This window comes from Podarcis tiliguerta, assembly GCF_965153285.1.
Source record: "Podarcis tiliguerta genome assembly, chromosome: 2".
NCBI classification, from domain to species: domain Eukaryota; kingdom Metazoa; phylum Chordata; class Lepidosauria; order Squamata; family Lacertidae; genus Podarcis; species Podarcis tiliguerta.
The window spans coordinates 53,969,944-53,989,900 of NC_139535.1; the positions used below are offsets into that span (position 1 = coordinate 53,969,944).

Here is a 19,957-nt window from a genome sequence, read left to right on the forward strand (position 1 = left end):
CTGTCGGGTGCTGGAGGTGGAGAAAGTGCTGCTCCTGCTGCTGCTACCAAAGCACAGCTAAGCCAAAATCCTGGATTTCTTTATTCTATACTCCAATTTCGTTATTTGCGTGCTGCTACCAGACAGCAGCCACGTACAAGAGGGAACTCGGAGTAATTCCCTGGGGGAAATAAGAAGTCAACCTAGTGAGGACTGAGCATCAGTAGCTGCAGGACGCTGGATCGATTGTTACAGGGGTGGGGAAATGCAATGTAGTTTCGTGGAGGAAGGCTTGGTTGAACCGCGAACAAGATCACTCTGAACTAGCATATGGTGAAGAGCAAGTAAATGTAAATCCATAAATTAATAAACATTTTGTTGCAGGTCCGGTCCCACTTGTTTTGTGTGGACAGCTCTCACTTATGCCCCATGGAATAAGAAAAAGATAGCTACAGAAGGACTCGGGGAATCAATCATCAGACAACTGAATTGTAATTCTAATATTTGCATTTTTAAAATGCTCCTATACGCCCTAAATGCTCTGCTTGGAAAGAGGAAATAAAGAAAAAGAACTCACATGCTCAATGCGGAGGAGTGTATGTCTTATAACTACATTTCCCAGGATGCTCCGCAACCGACTTCCTCCTTTTCTCTAGCGTCGCTGTGTAATGCTGGGACTTGCAGCTTTATATTCATGGTTTGAGCCCGTAAGAACGATGACAGCAACGACAAGATTTGTGCTGTTGATGAAGTTGGTCAGTACTGCGGTTGTATAAACATTCCAGTCGTATAGAAGAAGGGCTGAAGCAGATTTATTTTGAAGAATAGCATAATTTTATGTGAAGCTCTCTGAGAAAGTTATCATAACATATCGAAGTTTGGGCGGGCATTCTACACATGATCTGAAACACTATTGTTGTTATTCCACGTGTTGTTTGGACAAGGTTTCTCGTTGAATACGTTTGGAGGCTCGCCTCAAGACTCTTCTTTCACCTTTTATTTTTTTGCAATAAAATTGATAAACAAAGGCATGCTTAATGAAGTTGCAGTCAGTATTTGGTTCTTTAATTCTTGCAGTGCTACCTTACATTTTATATACTGTAATTTATTTGTTTAAGTACCTTGGAAGAAGGGCGTGGAGAGTAACAAAATAACACTTGTGGAGGGTTTGTGTATTAGTCACACACTATCATGACTTGGAGATGGGTCTGGGTTGTGCAAGTACCGGTAAGCATAGCAGAATGAAGTTAGGTTTGCAAACCAGAAGGGAAGGCGGCACTAAGACACAGGAAGTGGAGGAGGCCTTCAGCCTCATCAAGCATTGGGCAGGAAAAGGCCCAGTAAACCTGTCCCTGTCCTTTGGTTTCATTGTGCTGATGGAGATACTAGTGGCATGTTCATACAATGTTACGTTCATTCTTTTAAACCACTTAATGGCAGCAGACCTCCAAATGCCAGTTTCTGGGAGAGAAACAGAGAGAGACCTATTGCCTGCTTTTGTGCTTCCCAGCGGCATCTAGTTGGCCACTGTAGGGAAAGGGATTCTAAACTAAATGGGCCTTTGGTCTGATCCTTAAGTTCTTAAGCATTTTCACACCAGATGTTGCAATTCTGCATCTTCAATTGATAGAATCTTGCCTACCTCCACCAGTTTTTCTGCACCAGCCCTAAAGTGCCTAATTACTGTGATTTCCAAAATAGTGCTATAAGGACAAACACAATAGGTTTTTTTGGGGGTGGGGATCATTCAAGAGCAACATGCTGCTCCTTCAAGAGCTTTGTACCTGTGGAGGTTATTTCACAGATCATAATTTGGAACTGGTGCAAGGAAATAGCTATGACTGCCATTCCACACATACTTACTCGGGGCTAAGTCCCATTGTATTGGATGTGGTTTACCTCTGTATAAACCTGCAACAGATTGAACTGAAAAGTTGTGTGAACTGTGATTATGGAAGTTGTAAGGACTACCAAGGTTGAGTTAACTGAGTCAAATTTATTTATTTATTGCATTTATATCACACCTTTCCCCCCAAGGAGCTTAAGATGCTATACATGGTTCTTCTCATTTAATCACAACAGCCCTGTGAGGTAGGTTAGGCTGAGAGTCAGTGACTGGTCCAAGGTCGGCCAGTGAGCTTCATGACTGAGTGGAGTTTTGAACCATGGTCTTCCAGGTCCTTGTCCAGAGCTCAAACCACTACAGTACACTGGCTGAATGTGAACATTCTGATTTACAGATCTTAATGCATACAGCTCAAAGCCCTTCAACTTATTTTTGTAGCAGACTCGGTCATACATGCTTCTCTAGGAGTAAATCTGAATGAACACAGGAGAATTCAGTTCTAAGTAATGTGGCAGCATGGCTGTAATCACAAACATATTTATTTGGGAATAAAACCCAGCGAGACTTCTGAAAAAACATGCCACATGTTTGTTATGGCTTTTTTCCCTCACATTTCCTCACATTTTCCTCACATCACATTAAGAATGTGATGTGACTTAATAAAAACATTACAACAGAACATTTTAGAGGATTTAATAGTTTGAAACAGGACTTCCTCTCCATTTCCCCATCTTCATCATGAGATTAATAGTGTCAGCTGACCTTACGAGGCTGTCATAAGGATTCAAGATAGAATGCATGTAGAGTGCTTTGAACTAAGTGATACTTAAATCACTCCTATTTTTATCATCAAACACAGACACCAAGGTTTCCTATGTTGAGAGAAAGCTTAAATCTTCACAGATTTTCACATCTAGGCAGATGTGCATCAACCAGAAGTCTCTTCCATTTTCTGTGGAGATCGTATTTTGTCCACTGAAACACCGTAACTGCAGAGTTTGGAACTACATTCCCCAAGATGCACTGGGACTTGTGGCCCAGAAAGTGACCTTTGAAAGGAAAAGTAGGTAGTGCACTGTACCTTCCTAGCTGGCGAGGGCAGACTCAGCTGGCTAGACTGGGAAGCATGCCTGTGACTGTGCAGCATCAGAGTCTCCAGAGGAGATAGCAGCATGCAGAACCCCCTCTCCTCTTCCCCTGGAGGCTCACGCTCTTCCCTTTCTGCTTAGACATCACCGGCAAGGCAGCTGCAGAAGCAGACACTCACTGGCGCTTTCCACTCCTCCGCAGGCTGTTCCTGTCAAAGCTGTAAGTATCCTTTGTGTGCTGCTAGACCAAACAGGAAGGCACATACAGGGGCTGGGCCTGTGGATTTCTTTCTTCAGCCTTGCATATATTCCACGTTATTTGAGCAACATAAATGGCCCGCTGTGGAATCGGGGAAACTGAAATGCTTCCAAACTGGATTTTGTACAAATCCGTCTGCTGTACTACCAAAGCCAACGGCGATAAGGTTCCTCAGGAAACCAGAAGCAAAGGAACCAGAGTGGTTTGGGATCACACTGTGCTCCCTAGGAGATTCTACTCCGACAGAGAGAGACAGCCCAGCAGGAAATGTAGCAAAAGTAAAAGTCAGGGACATTTCCTGAAAAGGGCTGGCTATGTCCCCACTACTTAAATTGTGTGCTGGTGCTCTCAGTGTGGCTTAGATGGTGTCAGAAGTTGTACAAAAGCATAAATAGTTATTTGATTTAGAGCAATGTGCTGGGCTGAATGTCTGTCCGCAGAGCAATTAACTCTACCAAGTAGCAGCAGATCAAACCTGTGGCCCTGTGTGCCTCCTCATCCTAGAGCAAAAGGCTGTAATACTGATATCAAAATGCCTATGTTACGCTTTACAGCTGCAAAAGCACTTTATAACCATTATCATGCTGATACCTTTTATTGTTATAAATGGCCATTATTGTCATTGTATAGGGAAACGACTGAGCCTGAAAGAAGAGTAGCTTGTCCAAGCCCACACACTCAGTCTGTACTCTGTAGCAGTGTGAGAAACTCCAATATATATGCTCAGCACCAAATGGCTCCTTAAACCAGGCTTACAGTTGCCAAAATGGAATGCCTAGTTGCCATTTTGGGGCCAGGCGGCTCTAAAGTTGTATTTTTCAATACAATGGTACCTCAGGTTACATACACTTCAGGTTACATACACTTCAGGTTACATACGCTTCAGGTTACAGACTCCGCTAACCCAGAAATAGTGCTTCAGGTTAAGAACTTTGCTTCAGGATAAGAACAGAAATCGGGCTCCAGCGGTGCAGCGGCAGGCCCCCATTAGCTAAAGTGGTGCTTCAGGTTAAGAACAGTTTCAGATTAAGAACGGACCTCCGGAACGAATTAAGTACTTAACCTGAGGTACCACTGTATGACTTTTGGGTTCCTGTAATTCATTCTGATTGTGCAGATAAAATATCATGGATCGAATTCTACAGGATGTGTTGCCAGTGTGTGAAAACAGACCAGGTCCAAGGATCCCCAGGCATGCACCTCCAGATGGTGGAGACATCAGGTGCCATCCTGGCACCCGGGCATCTTCACTTGATTGCAAGTGACCGATAGCCAGGTGCAAAATGCTGCTCTGTAGCAATGTAAGAACAGAACTCAGGTCTCCCAGGTCTTTGTGGGTGAATGGCAGCTCACCCAGGAGAAAGTAAAGCCAGTGTTGTGTAGTTGGAGTGTCAGACTAGAGCCAGGGAGGTCCAGTTTAAACCACAAACTCACTGGGTTTGTGAGTTTAGTCACAGTCAACTCCAAACTCACTGGGTGACCTTGGGCCAGTCACTATCTCTCAGCTTAACCAACCTCCCAGGGTTGTGATGAGGATTAAAGAGGAGAGAATATCATGTGTGTTGCACTGAGAACCTTGGGAGGCAAAATGGAATAAAATTGGGTGTGTGTCTTAGCTTGCCCATGTTGATAACAAAATCTGGATGGATGGGCAGGTTCTCACCACCACCCCAAGTCTGGCCTGTTGGGGACCATTTACTTTGTGCTACATAAGACAGTGAGTTTCTTTTATGTAAAGAAAAAAAGTCTGATGCAACTGGGGATACAATTTGGGGTGACCCAAATGTCTTGGAATAGAGACAGGGATTGTTTCCTCTCATCTCTGTCCTGTTGAAATAAACATTTTGGTAATTTCTAAATAAGGAGTTAGTTGGCCTGAAAAAATGTTAGGGCTTGATTAATTACAGCTTATAGAATCTCAAACTTGCAAGCTCTTCAAGGTTGTTAAGAAATAATCATAAGCTACAATTATCTTAATTAGTGGTCTGCTGCAGATACTTCAGCTCATACGTAAATTTTATTGTTTGGTTGTATGTTTTTATATTGTTGTAATTTGCTGTGATCTTTATGTGTATCTTTATGATACAGTGGTATATAAATATTTTTATAAATGAATAAATTAAGGTGCAGGCCGTCCAAAACCATCTTCTGAAAGGTGTGTCGTGGGACCTAATTGCAGAATGTAGGTGAAACACACCTAGGGACGTTGGAGGAATTCCTATCTCCTGGTATCTCTTCACTATGCTTCTCGCACATCACCCAGAGTTATTGTATGGAATAATACTTCCTCTCTAAAAAGAGACAAACATCTGTCATATGATTTATCTGATAGACCAGAGGGGAACCTCTGACCTCTAGATGATGTTCAACTCCAGCTCCCAGCAGCCATCCCTAGCATGGTTAATAGCCAGGATTGATGGGAGTCACTGGTTCTGCTTTTTCTTTTCTTTTTTTGTAAGAATGGAGTTCTCTTGTCTAATATAGGAATAGGGAACCAGATGTTGCTAACCTATGTGTTGTTCCCTATTCCTGGGTTAAACCACAAAAGCCCAATTTCTAACAAAAAATGCAGAACCTGTGACTTTCCCACCGTACCAATACATGCAGATTAAGTATGTATTCTGAACCAAACACCTATTAAATAGTTGCTCTTTTCATTTGCTGAATTTTGTGTTGCTCTGTTTTGCCAATAATTTTTTTAATGTAGCTATTTGTTTTTAATATATATTGTGTATATTATTTTATTTTTCTCTGTATGTCATTTAATATATTAAACCTTGATAGATTTTAGTAAAATTAATGCTTAAATTTTCATTGTATTTTACTCAAATTCTTTAATATGTTATCATTCATTAAAGCCTATTAGTATTTAAGCTAGTTGTATTTTGGTTTTTGTTGTTTAGCAGTGTTTCCTCGGGCCAAGCATCACTTCAAAGCGTACAGCTGGCTATGCGCCATTGGTTTGCAGACCTAGAATTCTGAAATAGCATGCAGTCCAAACCTTTGCATGTTTATTCAGAAGTAAATTCTACTGAAATCGCTGGGTCTTACTTCCAAATATATGCATAGGATTGCACAAATTTGTGCTGAAAATTTACATTGCTGCACAAGGGAAAAAAGCAAACCAGTCACAAAAGCAGGTGGGGTAATGGCTCAAGTCAGTTAACCATTGTTCCAGGAAGATGGATGAGAGAGCAGGAGAAAGAGGCAAGGTGGTAAGGAAACAGATCAGCTTAACTCATACCAACAGTCAAGTACAAATTTACTTCTGGATTTCCATTTCTACCTATTTTTTAATCTTGTTTAGTGGGAATTTCCCCCCTCTTTTAAAAGCAATGCAGTTGAAATTAAATTCAGTTCAGCACTGATCTATAATAACTTTATTTATTTTGTTAACCACTCGCAGATCCTGTGCACCTTGACTCAGAAATAATTTCCACTGTGTTCATTGGGATTAACACCCAGAAAAAGTGTGTCAGATGGTAGCATGAGTTTATTCAAGCTGTAATCCTATAATAATAATAATTTATTATTTATACCCTGTCCATCTGGCTGGGTTTCCCCAGCCAATCCTATACTTGCTTACCTAGGAGTAAGAACCATTGAACTCTGTATCACTTATTTCACAGTACATAGGTTTAGGTTGCACTGTAACAAGTTAGCTCAGCAGATCCCAAAGTCTTGTGGTAGATGACAGAGATTAAAAATAAGTACAGTAACTACAAAGGACGTATGTTAAAATAAAATAAACACCCTGCTGCCAACCAACTTAACATAAACACTCATCTTCATACATGGCACTTTTTTTTACATCATCAGGAGGTGAAAATTCCCCAGTGTGTAAAGTTCTTCAACATGGTATGGATAGCAAGGTATCTGGAACGAAAAAGGGTGTTCAGTGCTACCAGCTCTTACCATTTAATTTATTTCATTATGTGCCTAGATATTTGAAGACTAAAAGCATGCAGCTTGTAACCAATTCTGCTTTAACTGAAATAACCAGAATGTCTTTCCCATCCTGTGTGTGCCGTCAAAAGTTTGAAAATATGGAAGTCGTGTGCTTTAATAGCTGTGAAACCTAAAGGCAAATGAAAGAACCCATTTTCATTTGCTTTTGAGTCTTTTTGTGATTTGTCCACCTAATCTCATAAGGATTTGCCTCCTCCGTTATCATTTGATTTTAACAACCACAGGCAAACACCGATGGGACATGGTTGACATTTAACCAATCAATATGAAAAAGACACATTTTTATTGAGCTGGTGTTAACACGAGGAGTCTCTTGCAGAAGCAGACTGTTCATCAGTAAGGAGAGATATATAACTGAGTACATTACCAAACCCTCCTGCGCTTCACGGTTTCAAATAAAAACATTATTCTGTACATATGATACTTTAATTGTCCTGTGAATAAGGACCACTGCCCCTGCTTCCTGTTCGATTGTTACACATTGCAGGAAAAGACTGACCATTTTACTACGGGATCAACAGATCTAGCCATCCCTACCAAACACTTGAATCATGTGGTTTTAGTGCCGTTGCTGTTGAAACATCTGTCCCCATTGCTTGCTGGCCAGAGCCATACTTCCAGGTCTTGAGAGCATTGTTGAGTTCAAATATCTGCTCAGCCATGGATTCAGAGGGTGGTTTTTGGGCAAGCCACTGTATCTTAGCCTCCCTTCTCCATTTGTAAAGTGAAAATGATAGTAACTTTTCTCATAGGGAGGTGTTGAGAAGAAACAAACGCTGCACTACGCAGTTAGAAAATGCTCACTCTATATGGGATAACTATGGTGTAATTAAACCCGAAGCATTTCCAGGCTGACTTCCTGCTTCATATAAATCCGATGCTACGGAGGTGCTCCAATGCACTTGTTTTGTCACTCAGGTTAGGTAACTGCATAAGATTTGCACTGCTTTGGGGAATAAAAGCTAGCAGGTCTTTTTTTGTTTGCTTGTTTGCAGGTCCCCACAAGCTTCCAAGGGATGGCTGCTGATGTTCACAAGAAGGATGGAGATGTGCCCAATGGCTCATTGGTCCCATGTGACAGAAAGCAGGCTGAGAGGTCAGAGAGCCCTACCCCAGGTCTCATGCAGGGAACAGAACCAGGTAGGTGTGGGCAGAGCAATTTAGAGGGGGCTGGGGAGGGCGAAGCAAAGGAAGAGGGACCACCCAATCCAAAGCTTTGCCAGGCAGGTGGGGCTGTTCTCTGTCCCACTCCCCTTTATTTGGGGCCAGTGTTTTAGCGCTTTCCCCTCCCACGACACCTGTTTTTGTCAGTTCCACAGTTGGCACGCTTACAGCGGAGTGGCAATGCAAAAGGGTGCTGTGTTTAATCTACAATTTTCTTTGCGCACCGCTTATACTGTGTTCCCCCTGCTATTTCCTATGCACTCACTGCCTTTTCAGTACTGGGTTTTTAATCTGTGTTCACATGAAATTATCCAAATGCATGTTATCCTGAACTTGGTTATAAAATACTACTCTTCGATGCATTGTTTCTCAAGCTTCACACCTCTTGCGAATACCTATTCCGCTCCCTGGTGTGAACAGAAACAAATTGACACTAAGGAAGCTGTGCTGATGTGAACAGCTAGGGAGGTGTGAAATGCACCAGGGGGGAAATCAACATCACTATGCTCTAATCTAAGGGATGGGTAGGCAAACTAAGACCTGGGGGCTGGATCCGGCCCAATCGCCTTCTAAATCCGGCCTGCAGATGGAATCAGCGTGTTTTTACATGAGTAGAATGTGTCCTTTTATTTAAAATGTATATCTGGGATATTTGTGGGGCATAGGAATTCGTTCATTTCCCCCCACCCCAGAAAAATATAGTCTGCCCCCCCACAAGGTCTGAGGGACAGTGGACCGGCCCATGGCTGAAAAGCTTTCCTGACCCCTGTAGTCTAAGGTGGTAATGGGAACACACCCTTAGAGACCTCTTTGATTAAGTAGTTTATAAGTCTCCTACTTTTTAAGCTGAGCCGGAATTTGGTTTAAAATTGGAAATTCGTATTCAAATCTATTTTCAATCAAGTATACATCATATACACAAAAACATTTTTTCTGTGATTTGGGCTCTTCACTGCCTGCTGATCTCTCCACCCCACTTCCCAAAATTGTTATGAACTTATAGTCAGGCACCATTATCTGATCAACTCTGTGGACTGACCAAAAAAAATCTCCAGCCAACAGCGCTCATCTGAGGCTGGCATAAACACAGACTGTGTCATAATGACAAAACCAGAAGCTGTTGACCTGTTCCTTAGGCAGCATTTCCTGACCGCCCACACCTTATGCCAGCAATAATAAATGTCATATTCCCTTGATCAAAACAAGGAGAGGACACAAAACAGAGCTAACTAAATTCTGCACTGCTGGAAAGCAAGAGGTAATCCACAACAGTTGTTGTCATTCGTCTGTCTCGAGAGAAGAGGCACCACTGGGGGTAAAGTGAAACCGTTGTTGAGTTACAGTGCCTACAGTGACTGTGGAGACCGATATGGGAGAGACATGTTTTGTTGCAGCTGGGACAGATGAAAGCATCTGGTTTTGCTGTTTCAGATGCACCAAGGTGTTTCTTCTGTCTGCACAGAACAGGATATAGACCAATAGACCTGTTGCAGGTTCAACATGGCTGTATGGTGAGAATAAACCTGTCTGAGGTCAGCTTTGTAATCAACAAGTAGCCAATCCCAAACATGCTTACTTCGTAATGTAAATTCCACTTATTGATGGGGCTTACTCCAAGAAAGTGCTCCTAGGAGTACATCTTTAACCTGCATGTACTTTTCAGCTGCTTGTGGAGAATTGTTTTCTCATTTCTTTCTTTGTAAAACTACCACAAAAGGCTCAGTGAAGCAGTTCCTTTGTGATAGATAGTGAATGTACCTAAAGAATGCACATGCTCTGCTTTAGTATGGAAGATAATGAATATCAGATACTTAGATGGGAGTCAAAGGGTTTCGGGTACAAGGACCTCAATTTCCTGCTATCCCGCAGTGCAGTTACCACATCAAAATGTTAAAATGAAAGGCCCTGTGTGTTCTAAAGAAAGCTATAGAATTGGAGTGCTTTCTAAGGAGGCGCATTCATTATGGATTAGGAAGCATGCATGCTATTTAACCAAAGGATATTTCCTTACAGCCTGGCACAACCATTGCAATCTGCGGTTTTCAGCTTGTAACCCACTAGATGAGGAGCACAGGAACAAAAACTCTGGCATAAGGTTAAGTAAAATGTTGGGAGATTTTTGCCATCGTATGTGTCTTGTGGGCATTTATGAGTTTTCCTACTCGCTCTTTGATGATGCCATTGTTGTAGCTTTTTATCTGCTCCTTCCAGGGAGTAACTCAGTATTTGTTCTGGCATGTTGTTTACAAGGGGCAGGCCAGGAGGGAGCCATGTTTGTTCATGCCAAGTCCTATGAAGACCTGACCAGCACCGAGAATCAGGATGCGACTCCCCAGAGCCTGGAGGAAAGCGAAGAGCGCCAAGGTGAGCAGGCAAAGATGGAGGAGATCAGCAAGGACTTCAGCGAACTGAGCACCCAGCTCACTGGCATAGCCCTGGATTTGGAGGAAGAGATAAGGCACAGCAAAGAAGACAAGATGGAGCTCTCGCCGCAGGCCTCGCGCCGAGACTCTGTGCTGTCTGGGAAGGAGGAAGAAGATGTGACCATGGATGCCTGGCGCATGCACCAGAAGCATGTCTTTGTTCTGAGTGAGGCAGGCAAGCCGGTGTATTCCCGCTATGGGTCCGAAGAGGCACTGTCCAGCACCATGGGGGTGATGATGGCTCTGGTGTCCTTCCTTGAAGCACAGAAGAATTCCATCAGGTCTATTCATGCAGGTACTTAGGAGTCACACTGACAGGGTTTCTTCCCAAGAGACCGCTATCTTACCATTTTGAAAAGAACCGGAGAAACAGGAGCAAGGAGTGTGAATGGTCTTTCCCCAGGATAGCCCCCTGCCAGAGTGGCATGGGGACATGTTTTTATTTTGTTCCTTTCTAACCCAGCAGCTTTAGGAAATATGAGATGTCATCGAATATCCGATTGCCAGTCCCAACTTGTACACAGAATAATCAGAAGAGAACAATATGCCATTTTCACATTCCATTTAGAAAATGCTTCAAAACTAAGCCAGAGAAGGAAGCTATAGATTTCTTTGAAAGGCAAGACCCAGGCCAAAGTGTAGTAAAAATGATTATCTAAATCAATGTTTGGTCAAGAGAGCCTTTCCAGACTGCTAGCTATGGATGTTGATAACCATGTTGACAGTGCTGCAGTCTCTGGGATGGGGAATCTACATGTAGATACCAGTCAAAGGCTGGTAAGTATAAGTAAAGGTAAAGGGACCCCTGACCATTAGCTCCAGGTGCGGACGACTCTGGGGTTGCGCCGCTCATCTCGCTTTACTGGCCAGCGTTTGTCCACAGACAGCTTCCGGGTCATGTGGCTAGCATGACTAAGCCGCTTCTGGTGAACCAGAGCAGCACACAGAAACGCTGTTTACCTTCCTGCTGGAGTGCTACCTATTTATCTACTTGCATTTGACGTGCTCTCGGACTGCTAGGTTGGCAGGAGCAGGGACTGAGCAACGAGAGCTCACCCTGTCGCAGGGATTCAAACCGCCGACCTTCTGATAGGCAAGTCCTAGGCTCAGTGGTTTAGACCACAGTGCCACCCGCATCCCTATTCTATAAGTATGCGTCCTTAAATCCTGATAATCACTGCCCTAACCATTAGCAATTACCTTAGATGCTCTCCCTGCCTTCTTTTATTGTTTTCTTACCCCTAATTCTCATTGAGCAGGGAAACCCAAGCTTGGACCATATCATTTTAAATTGCTGATGGGGATCACAAAAAATCCATGCATGTTAAATACACATGCGCACGTGCACGCGCGCACACGCACACACACCCCAGAGAGAAGGCTAGGTTAGAACCCTTCTCCATGACGTCTAGGGTTTTTCTTTTATGTATAGGAACTTTTTTTAGTAGAGTAGCTGTCAGTCACACGAACCCTCACCTGCAATCTGAAGTAGTAGAGCTCAGATGCAAATTGACCAACCTGGTGAGAAGTAGATATTTAAGAATGGGAAGTCACTCTATGAAGTTAAAATATGATCCCCTGGTAAAGATGGTTTCCTTATGCCATAGCAAGGCAACCTTGCTAACTGCATACGCAATAGAGTTCTGTATTTCCTATTCTTTGTTAGGTTTTAAACACTGGGTTTCCAGGAGAGTGTAGGCTTTTTATCACACTGTTTCAAGAAAATTTGCTTTTTAAGGAAATTGATTTTCTTCCCTCCATCTATAATAAGGTTAGGGAACTAAGTCTGGCCAATGGGCTGGAGTCTTCCTTGCCCCACTTGACATGGGCCAACTTTGATAGGCGGGTGCGACTTCTCACCTGTCAATCATCTGACATCATTATGGCATCAGGTGACAACTTGAAAGGGGCTTGCTGCAGACTGTGGGATAGGTGGGAGTGGCTTGTGGAAAACAGACTCCAAGACCAAATTAGGACCCCTGCCAAGCCTAGTTAGGCCTGCAGGCCAGAGATTCCCCCACAAGTGATCTATGGATTCAGATAGGTAAAGCTAAAGGTACCCCTGCCCGTACGGGCCAGTCGTGTCCGACTCTAGGGTTGTGCGCCCATCTCACTTAAGTGGCCAGGGGCCAGCGCTGTCCGGAGACCCTTCTGGGTCACGTGGCCAGCGTGACAAAGCTGCATCTGGCGAGCCAGCGCAGCACACGGAAACGCCGTTTACCTTCCCGCCAGTAAGCGGTCCCTATTTATCTACTTGCACCTGGGGGTGCTTTCGAACTGCTAGGTTGGCAGGCGCTGGGACTGAGCAACGGGAGTGCACCCCGCCGCGGGGATTCGAACCGCCGACCTTTCGATCGGCAAGTCCTAGGCACTGAGGCTTTTACCCACAGATAAGTTGCCTCAAAAGAACCATAGCTGCTTTGTGTTCAGGACTTCCCACTGTGTTCTAAAGAAACTGATGTGTTTCTTCTCGCTTTCTCCCTCCCCACCCTTGCCTTCTTGGCAGATGGGTACAAGGTGGTGTTTGTGCGCAGGAGCCCCCTGGTGCTGGTTGCTGTGGCACAGACACGGCAGTCAGAACAAGAAATTGCTCAGGAGCTTCTTTATATCTACTACCAGATCCTTAGTCTCTTGACGTGGACCCAGCTCAGCCGTATCTTCCAGCAGAAGCAGAACTATGACCTGAGGAGGCTGCTGGCAGGCTCCGAGCGCATCACGGACAACTTGCTAGACCTGATGGCGAGGGACCCGAGCTTTCTGATGGGGGCTGCACGTTGCCTCCCTATGGCTGCTGGAGTCAGGGATGCCGTGAGCTCCTGCCTCCAGCAAGCCAAAGCCAAAAGCCTGGTCTTCTCCATCCTCTTATCCAAGAACCAGCTGGTATCCCTGGTGAGAAAAAAGGACCAGTTCCTGCATCCGATTGACCTTCACCTACTCTTCAACCTCATCAGTTCATCCTCCTCATTTAGAGAAGGAGAAGCCTGGACTCCCATCTGCCTGCCCAAATTCAACTCCAGCGGTTTCTTCCACGCTCACATTTCCTACTTGGAGCAGGACACGGACTTGTGTCTCCTTCTGATCTCCACTGACCGTGAGGACTTCTTCACAGCGTCTGACTGCAAGCGCAGGTTCCAGGAACGGCTGAAGAAGCGAGGTGTTTATCATGCCCTCGTGGAGGCGCTGTGCACTCCTTTCTACACTGTCTCCCAGGTGGGAATCCCAGACCTCCGACACTTCATCTACAAATCGAAGAGCTCAGGACTCTTCACCAGGTGAGAATCTGTTCTGGGCCACATCTTTCTTTCAGTCCATAAATATTATCTGATGCTTTGCTAAGTGGCAAGGGTGGGTGGGATTTATCTATTTATTTAAAAGCATTTCTAAATGACTTAAGTGTTAAAAGATATCTAAGTGGTATATGAAATGCAACATAGAAACAATAGGACAGAATCCTAAAAACAGAGTTGTAGGCAATGTTAGTCATTCACAGAGTAGACCCATTGAAATTAATGGACAGACTAACTGAATAAAAAAATCCCCAGTACAGTAGTGCCTCGCAAGACGAAATTAATTCGTTCCGCGAGTCTCTTCATCTAGCGGTTTTTTCGTCTTGCGAAGCAACCCTATTAGCGGATTAGCGGATTAGCACTATTAGCGGTTTAGCAGCTATTAGCGGCTATTAAAGGCTTAAGGGATTAGCGGATTAGCTGCTAAAAGGCTATTAGCGGTTTAGCGGCTTAGAAAAAGGGGTTGGGGAGCGGAAAAAAATCTCAAGACTCGCAAGACATTTTTGTCTTGCGAAGCAAGCCCATAGGGAAATTCGTCCTGCGAAGTGCATTGAAAAACGGAAAACCCTTTCGTCTAGCGGGTTTTCCGTATTGCGAGGCATTCGTCTTGCGGGGCACCACTGTATTATAAAAACAGGAATTCAGTACAGGGCCCAATTTTATGGGTCAGGGAAAGTGCCTATTTTGTATTGTTTTAATTTTGCTTTAAATATACTTGCTGTTTGGGAGGGTTTGCTGGTTTTGTGCCTTAAAGACGATTGTGTAGAAGGCGATAAAAAAAAATAATGATGATAATAATAATAATATTCAAGGGCAGGTGGTCTTTCAGGTAACCTTGTTCTGATTGGTCTACCCTTCTCTGTGGCACAGTAGTCAATACCAGTCAGGATGGCCTCCATGTTTAGCTTTGGGGCACGAAGCTACTGCAGAGCTCATAGGATGCATAACATATCGCTGCGACACTGCATGGCCCACTGGTTTGACCTCTAGAATCAAAAGTGAGTCCAGACTTTGAACTGCAAGAATTCTGTTTCAGTGACAGCTCATCTGATAACCAGGAATGCATTTAGCTAGTTCCTTAGCACTGGCTTTTGCCCCAGATCTTTTTCTTTCTGAACTTGTTTCTGAATTTCTGAATAGTTTTCCTTTTGTCCTATGAAAAGACGCTATTCTGCTGTAGTCCATTTTCATTTCCATTCATGACGAGAGGTTTAACCAAGGGGAAATTTCTTTTTCCAGCCCAGAGATTGATGCTCCCTACATCACTGAAGAGGAAAAAGAGAGACTTCTGGGATTGTATCAGTACTTACACAGCCGGGCCCATAATTCTTCCCGTCCTTTGAGCTACATCTATTACACTGGATCTAATGAAAATCTCCTGGCTTGGGTAAGTTACACCTCAGCAGCAGTTGCTAGAAAAATCACAGTAAAAGCAAAACTTGGGGCTGTAACTGGATTCACCAATTTAGAATTACAAGATCAGAAATGGATGCTAGCTTGTATTGCAACAAATGCTTTGTTTTTTGTACATTTGCTCTTTGCGGGTGTGTCCTCTGGGTACATTTCCCAATGTCCATTAACTTAATCTTTAAAAATTGCATGGTAAGTGTGGTGGTTAAAAGAGCATGCAAGGTTTAAAGCAGCAAATAATTCTTCATCAGATTTCTTCTCATTTCTTATTAACATCCTCTCTCACCAACAACATCTGAACCAGTGAAAAATACCAGAACCTCAATCTTGGCAACCACCATGGCAGCAATTCTTCTTCTAGAGGAGTGGGCTTGCACTGTTGGCACGTTGTAACGGAGCTTTAACATTTCCTTTCTTCAGGTAACTAGTGCCTTTGAGCTCTACGTATGCTTCAGCCCCCTGGGAACCAAAGCAGCAGCTGTCAGCGCTGTCAACAAACTTATGAGGTGGATCCGCAAGGAAGAAGACCGGCTCTTTATATTAACACCCCAGACTTACTGACTGCTGCGGCCTGTGTCTGCGGCCTGTGTCGTCTGCCTGGGGTTCCTCAGTGCCAGTGAATGCCTGAAGGGGCGTCCTCTTGCCTCTGGGGAGACTAGATCCTCTCTCGGAGATTCCCTCCCAAACCAGAAATGGGAGGAGGAGGAGAAAAGGTGGGTCTGAGGAGAACCGAGTTTTGTGCCTACAAGGAGCATCTGGGAAGGAGACTTGCATTTCAGTTTGTACTACATTTTAAACATTAACCCTACTGCGTCTGGAACTGAAACATGGATCCTCCTGGCCTTCATCCATGTGATTGCTACCCAAGATGCTCTTCATCCCAAACATAGAATGTAATTTCTGCCACTTTTTTTCTTTTAGATTGCCTTAAACCAAATCTTGTCCACATCTCCAGAGTGTGTTTCCCCTCCTCTCCTAACTAGCTTCTGTTGGGAGAAGTTCAGGCAATTGTTTTCCTGTATTGTTGGCCAAGCCAATGCATCAAGGAGTCCAGTGTACTTCATTGCCCATGGCTTCCCTAATCTTTAATGACTTCCCAAATGTCCTCTGTGTCCAACTTGTGCCACTCTGCCTTGCACCTGAAGCAGTGGGTCATCAAAGCAGCACGTACTGACGAGCAGAGAGAGCATTTTATGAACAGTCTGGCTCCCTGCTGCACACTTCCCTTTGGAATAGGCATAGGTCACCTATTCCTTCTAGTTTTTATTCAAGTTCCTAGTTTGCAAAGCTCTGATGTATCCACATCTCTGCTATTATACTCCACATGCTGCCCACATAGACTGGGGCGTAGGAAGAGGTGTGTGGTGGGGGCGGTCCACCCCGGGTGTCATCCTAGAGGGGGTGACAAAATCCTCCCTGGGTGGATTGCCGCCGTGCCAATCACCCCCTCAGGTGAATCGCACCACCCCCGGGTGCACGGCTTGTGTGCCGCTCTGGGTGCCCGATAGACTTTTCTTTATTATATTACTCATAATTTCAACCACAAAGGAAAGCTGCAGGTTCAAGGATAGGTGTGGATAACGCAAGACTCTTTTAATTGTTTAACAATTGTTTAGACTGATCACTTTCACACTGAGGACGTACCAGAAGAAATCAAAAGCTCAGATTTTATCCATCCCAAGGACAGAATGATTTACACTGTTAGATGACAAAAAGACAAAGGTGTTTTCCACATCAAGCTTAAACCACCTTTTTCTTATATCTGTCTGCAATTATATTTTACATTCTATCCTTTCGTTAATAACATTACTACAAGGTGCAAATAGGAAGAGAAAAGACAGAGATGCTTTTTTGGCCTCGTGTTCTAGGAATGCTCGGAGATGATGCAGTCTACTCAGGAGGTAGACTTGCAGATTTCACGGGCGACAAAGGAGCTAAGTTCTACTCCCAATGCCCAACACATCTGTGATGTAACAGGAGATTATTCCCATCCACGGTGAAGCAATCACATTCCACGTACCATATACACATAATTAAAGAATGCGGTGTGCTCCAGGAATAACAAATAGTATAGTGAAAAGCATACATAGGGAAGTGGCGATTGTGCCTCCAGTCCACTTTGTAATTGCCTCATTATAAGAAATGTAGAGACAGATCTGGAGGGAGGCACCTATATAGCTGATATTCTACCCAGCGAAAAACATAGCAAACAACAAAATCAGATCAGAAGGTGTGGACTACATTTGAGAGGTTTGGGAAAATACAAAGGATTGTGCTTAGGTCTTCCAAGTTCCAAAGTAGATCAGCAAAGAGAATTCTCTCTCTCGGGTTGATCTTTGTAATATATACAAAGAGAAGACCATACAGTTATTCTAAAGTCTCATTTACCTCAACTAAATACTGGGCATTATTTATCCTTGGCCATGATCTCAGACGGGTAGTAAACCTTTGCCTGGGTTGTACCACCTCAGATTGCGGGGGGGGGGGGTGCTCATGTGACCAAACATTCCTTTGTACAAAAGGAATATAACAGTTTTTGGCACATGGAGAAATAGCATGTCGGGGAGAAGGCTAGGCTGGACCTCTTCTCCCTGACATCCAGTTTTCCATGTGAATGATGCTTTTTGGATTCAGTTTTGCATGCATGCTGCAGTTGTACAGCTCTAGGCCCAAGTTCGCTGTCTCCATGTGACCCCAGGCTTAGATGTGAGACTTTGTAGGAACTCAGTACGCTAAGCTTGTTTAAGCTTGTGTGAGGGGGGGGGAAGGTGGGGGGAGAGAAGGGTAATGTGACGTACCAATGGCAATGTAATTCATTAAAGCAAATGAGCAAAAGCATTGTGTCAACTCCTGTCTCTAAAAGGCTGGGAACATGACAGCCACAGGGTGGCAGCAAAGGGTCAGCAGTGTGAAAGCTTTCTTACTGATCAGGGCAGTGACAACACAAACAAGAAATCGATCCAAATGGAATTTTTAAAATGAACAAATTTCCTGTGCTTACAGTGTGTGAGTCCAAGGTCACATCTTCTGCTACACATGTGAATTATAAAGTCATATACTGTAGCTGCTTTAGATTTCTACAGTTACAATATTCATGATCAATTCCTTAATAACTTTTACGGTAACTTTCATTTTCAGTATATTGGAACCTCCATTGAGAAAACCTCAATTACCCAACTAAAAATCCTACTTAATCCACACTCATTTTTGTCCTTCACATATCATGTAAAATCTCTCTAAATAGTACTTTCATTAATCCAAAGTACATCATTTGAGTTTTCTGGATAACATCTCCCCTAACCTTACCTAACCTTTTGCTAATCAAACCATTTGGTTTCAGGAAATTTGCAGTAAAATTGTTACTTTCTTTGTTGGGTTGTGCAACTTGCAGCTGGTACATGTCATATCAAGGGTGAGCCCAGATAGGGCTTGCTTTAGGATTAGGCAAAGATATCAATTCCAAAAGAGTGTAAGAGAAGTTTTGTTGTTCATCCCTTATGAGCACCCCTGCTTGCAGTTCTTTTGCCAAAGTTTGTGTTCCTTTTTGTTCTGCTCATTTGGACAAGACTTCCAGTTTTTGAAGGAAGACTTCTCCCTCTAATAGCTCATTTGACTACTTGTTAACCCCACTGCCATCCTCTTGCTCCTTTCCTGACCTGTAGTATACATTTCAGTTGAGCTTCTAATATTGTGTTTTTCAACAGCACCCTGCCATTTTGGAGTGACAAAACCTTATTGACTTTGACTTTCAGCTTCCTTTTTATTAATCCCCTCATTTTGGGAAGTTTTCTCTTTTGACAAATCTGACCATGTTGAATTTTCTTGGCAATTTGCCATTTACAGGTATGTTTACTTTAACAGCATTTAATAGTGTTGCTGAGCCAACTGGTCACTGCTCCTAATTGGTTCAGCAACACTTATAGCCTGCAGCATGTTCTTGGGCACCACCAAATATTATGCCCAGGGTGCATATGTACTATGTACTGTATGTACATGACCATATGTACTATAAAAAGGTAAAGGGACCCCTGACCGCTAAGTCCAGTCACAGACGACTCGGGGGTTGTGCCTCTCATCTTGTTTTACTGGCCGTTTTACTGTCCGCAGACAGCTTCCGGGTCATGTTGCTAGCATGACTAAGCCGCTTCTGGCAAACCAGAGCAGCACACGGAAATGCCGTTTACCTTCCCAATGGAGCGGTACCTATTTATCTACTTGCACTCTGACATGCTTTCGAACTGCTAGGTTGGCAGGAGCAGGGACCGAGCAACGGGCACTCACCCCGTCGTGGGGATTCGAACCAATGACCTTCTGATCGGCAAGTTCTAGGCTCTGTGGTTTAGACCACAGCACCACCTGCGTCCCATATGTACTGTACTAGAGCAATTATTAGGGTTTCAATAAATTTCACCCATTTGTCATGACTGGAACACATGTGTAGCCAGTCTATGTGATGGTAGTTGAAGTCACCCTTTTCTGGATGCTTCGTTGATTTTATTCTTCATCTCAAGATCTCCCTGATCATTTTGAAC

The 19,957-nt window shown here is 43.7% G+C and overlaps 1 protein-coding gene across 4 annotated transcripts; it reads left to right on the top strand.

The window, feature by feature from the left end:
- The first annotated feature begins 2,614 nt into the window (after positions 1-2,614).
- On the top strand, positions 2,615-18,260 carry MON1A (MON1 homolog A, secretory trafficking associated). Of its 4 annotated transcripts, none has more exons than XM_083429427.1 (6): positions 2,615-3,133; positions 8,137-8,281; positions 10,319-11,023; positions 13,235-14,000; positions 15,255-15,402; positions 15,846-18,260. In XM_083429427.1, the coding sequence occupies exons 2-6, from the start codon at positions 8,158-8,160 to the stop codon at positions 15,984-15,986; spliced, it is 1,884 nt and encodes a 627-aa protein (XP_083285553.1). In that variant the 5' UTR covers positions 2,615-3,133; positions 8,137-8,157; the 3' UTR covers positions 15,987-18,260. The 4 variants fall into 4 exon arrangements, with proteins under 4 accessions (XP_083285553.1, XP_083285556.1, XP_083285554.1 ...); XM_083429430.1 differs by having other exon boundaries at positions 2,620-3,133; positions 8,111-8,281; positions 10,556-11,023; XM_083429428.1 differs by having other exon boundaries at positions 2,621-3,133; positions 10,556-11,023.
- The last annotated feature ends 1,697 nt before the right edge of the window (positions 18,261-19,957 follow it).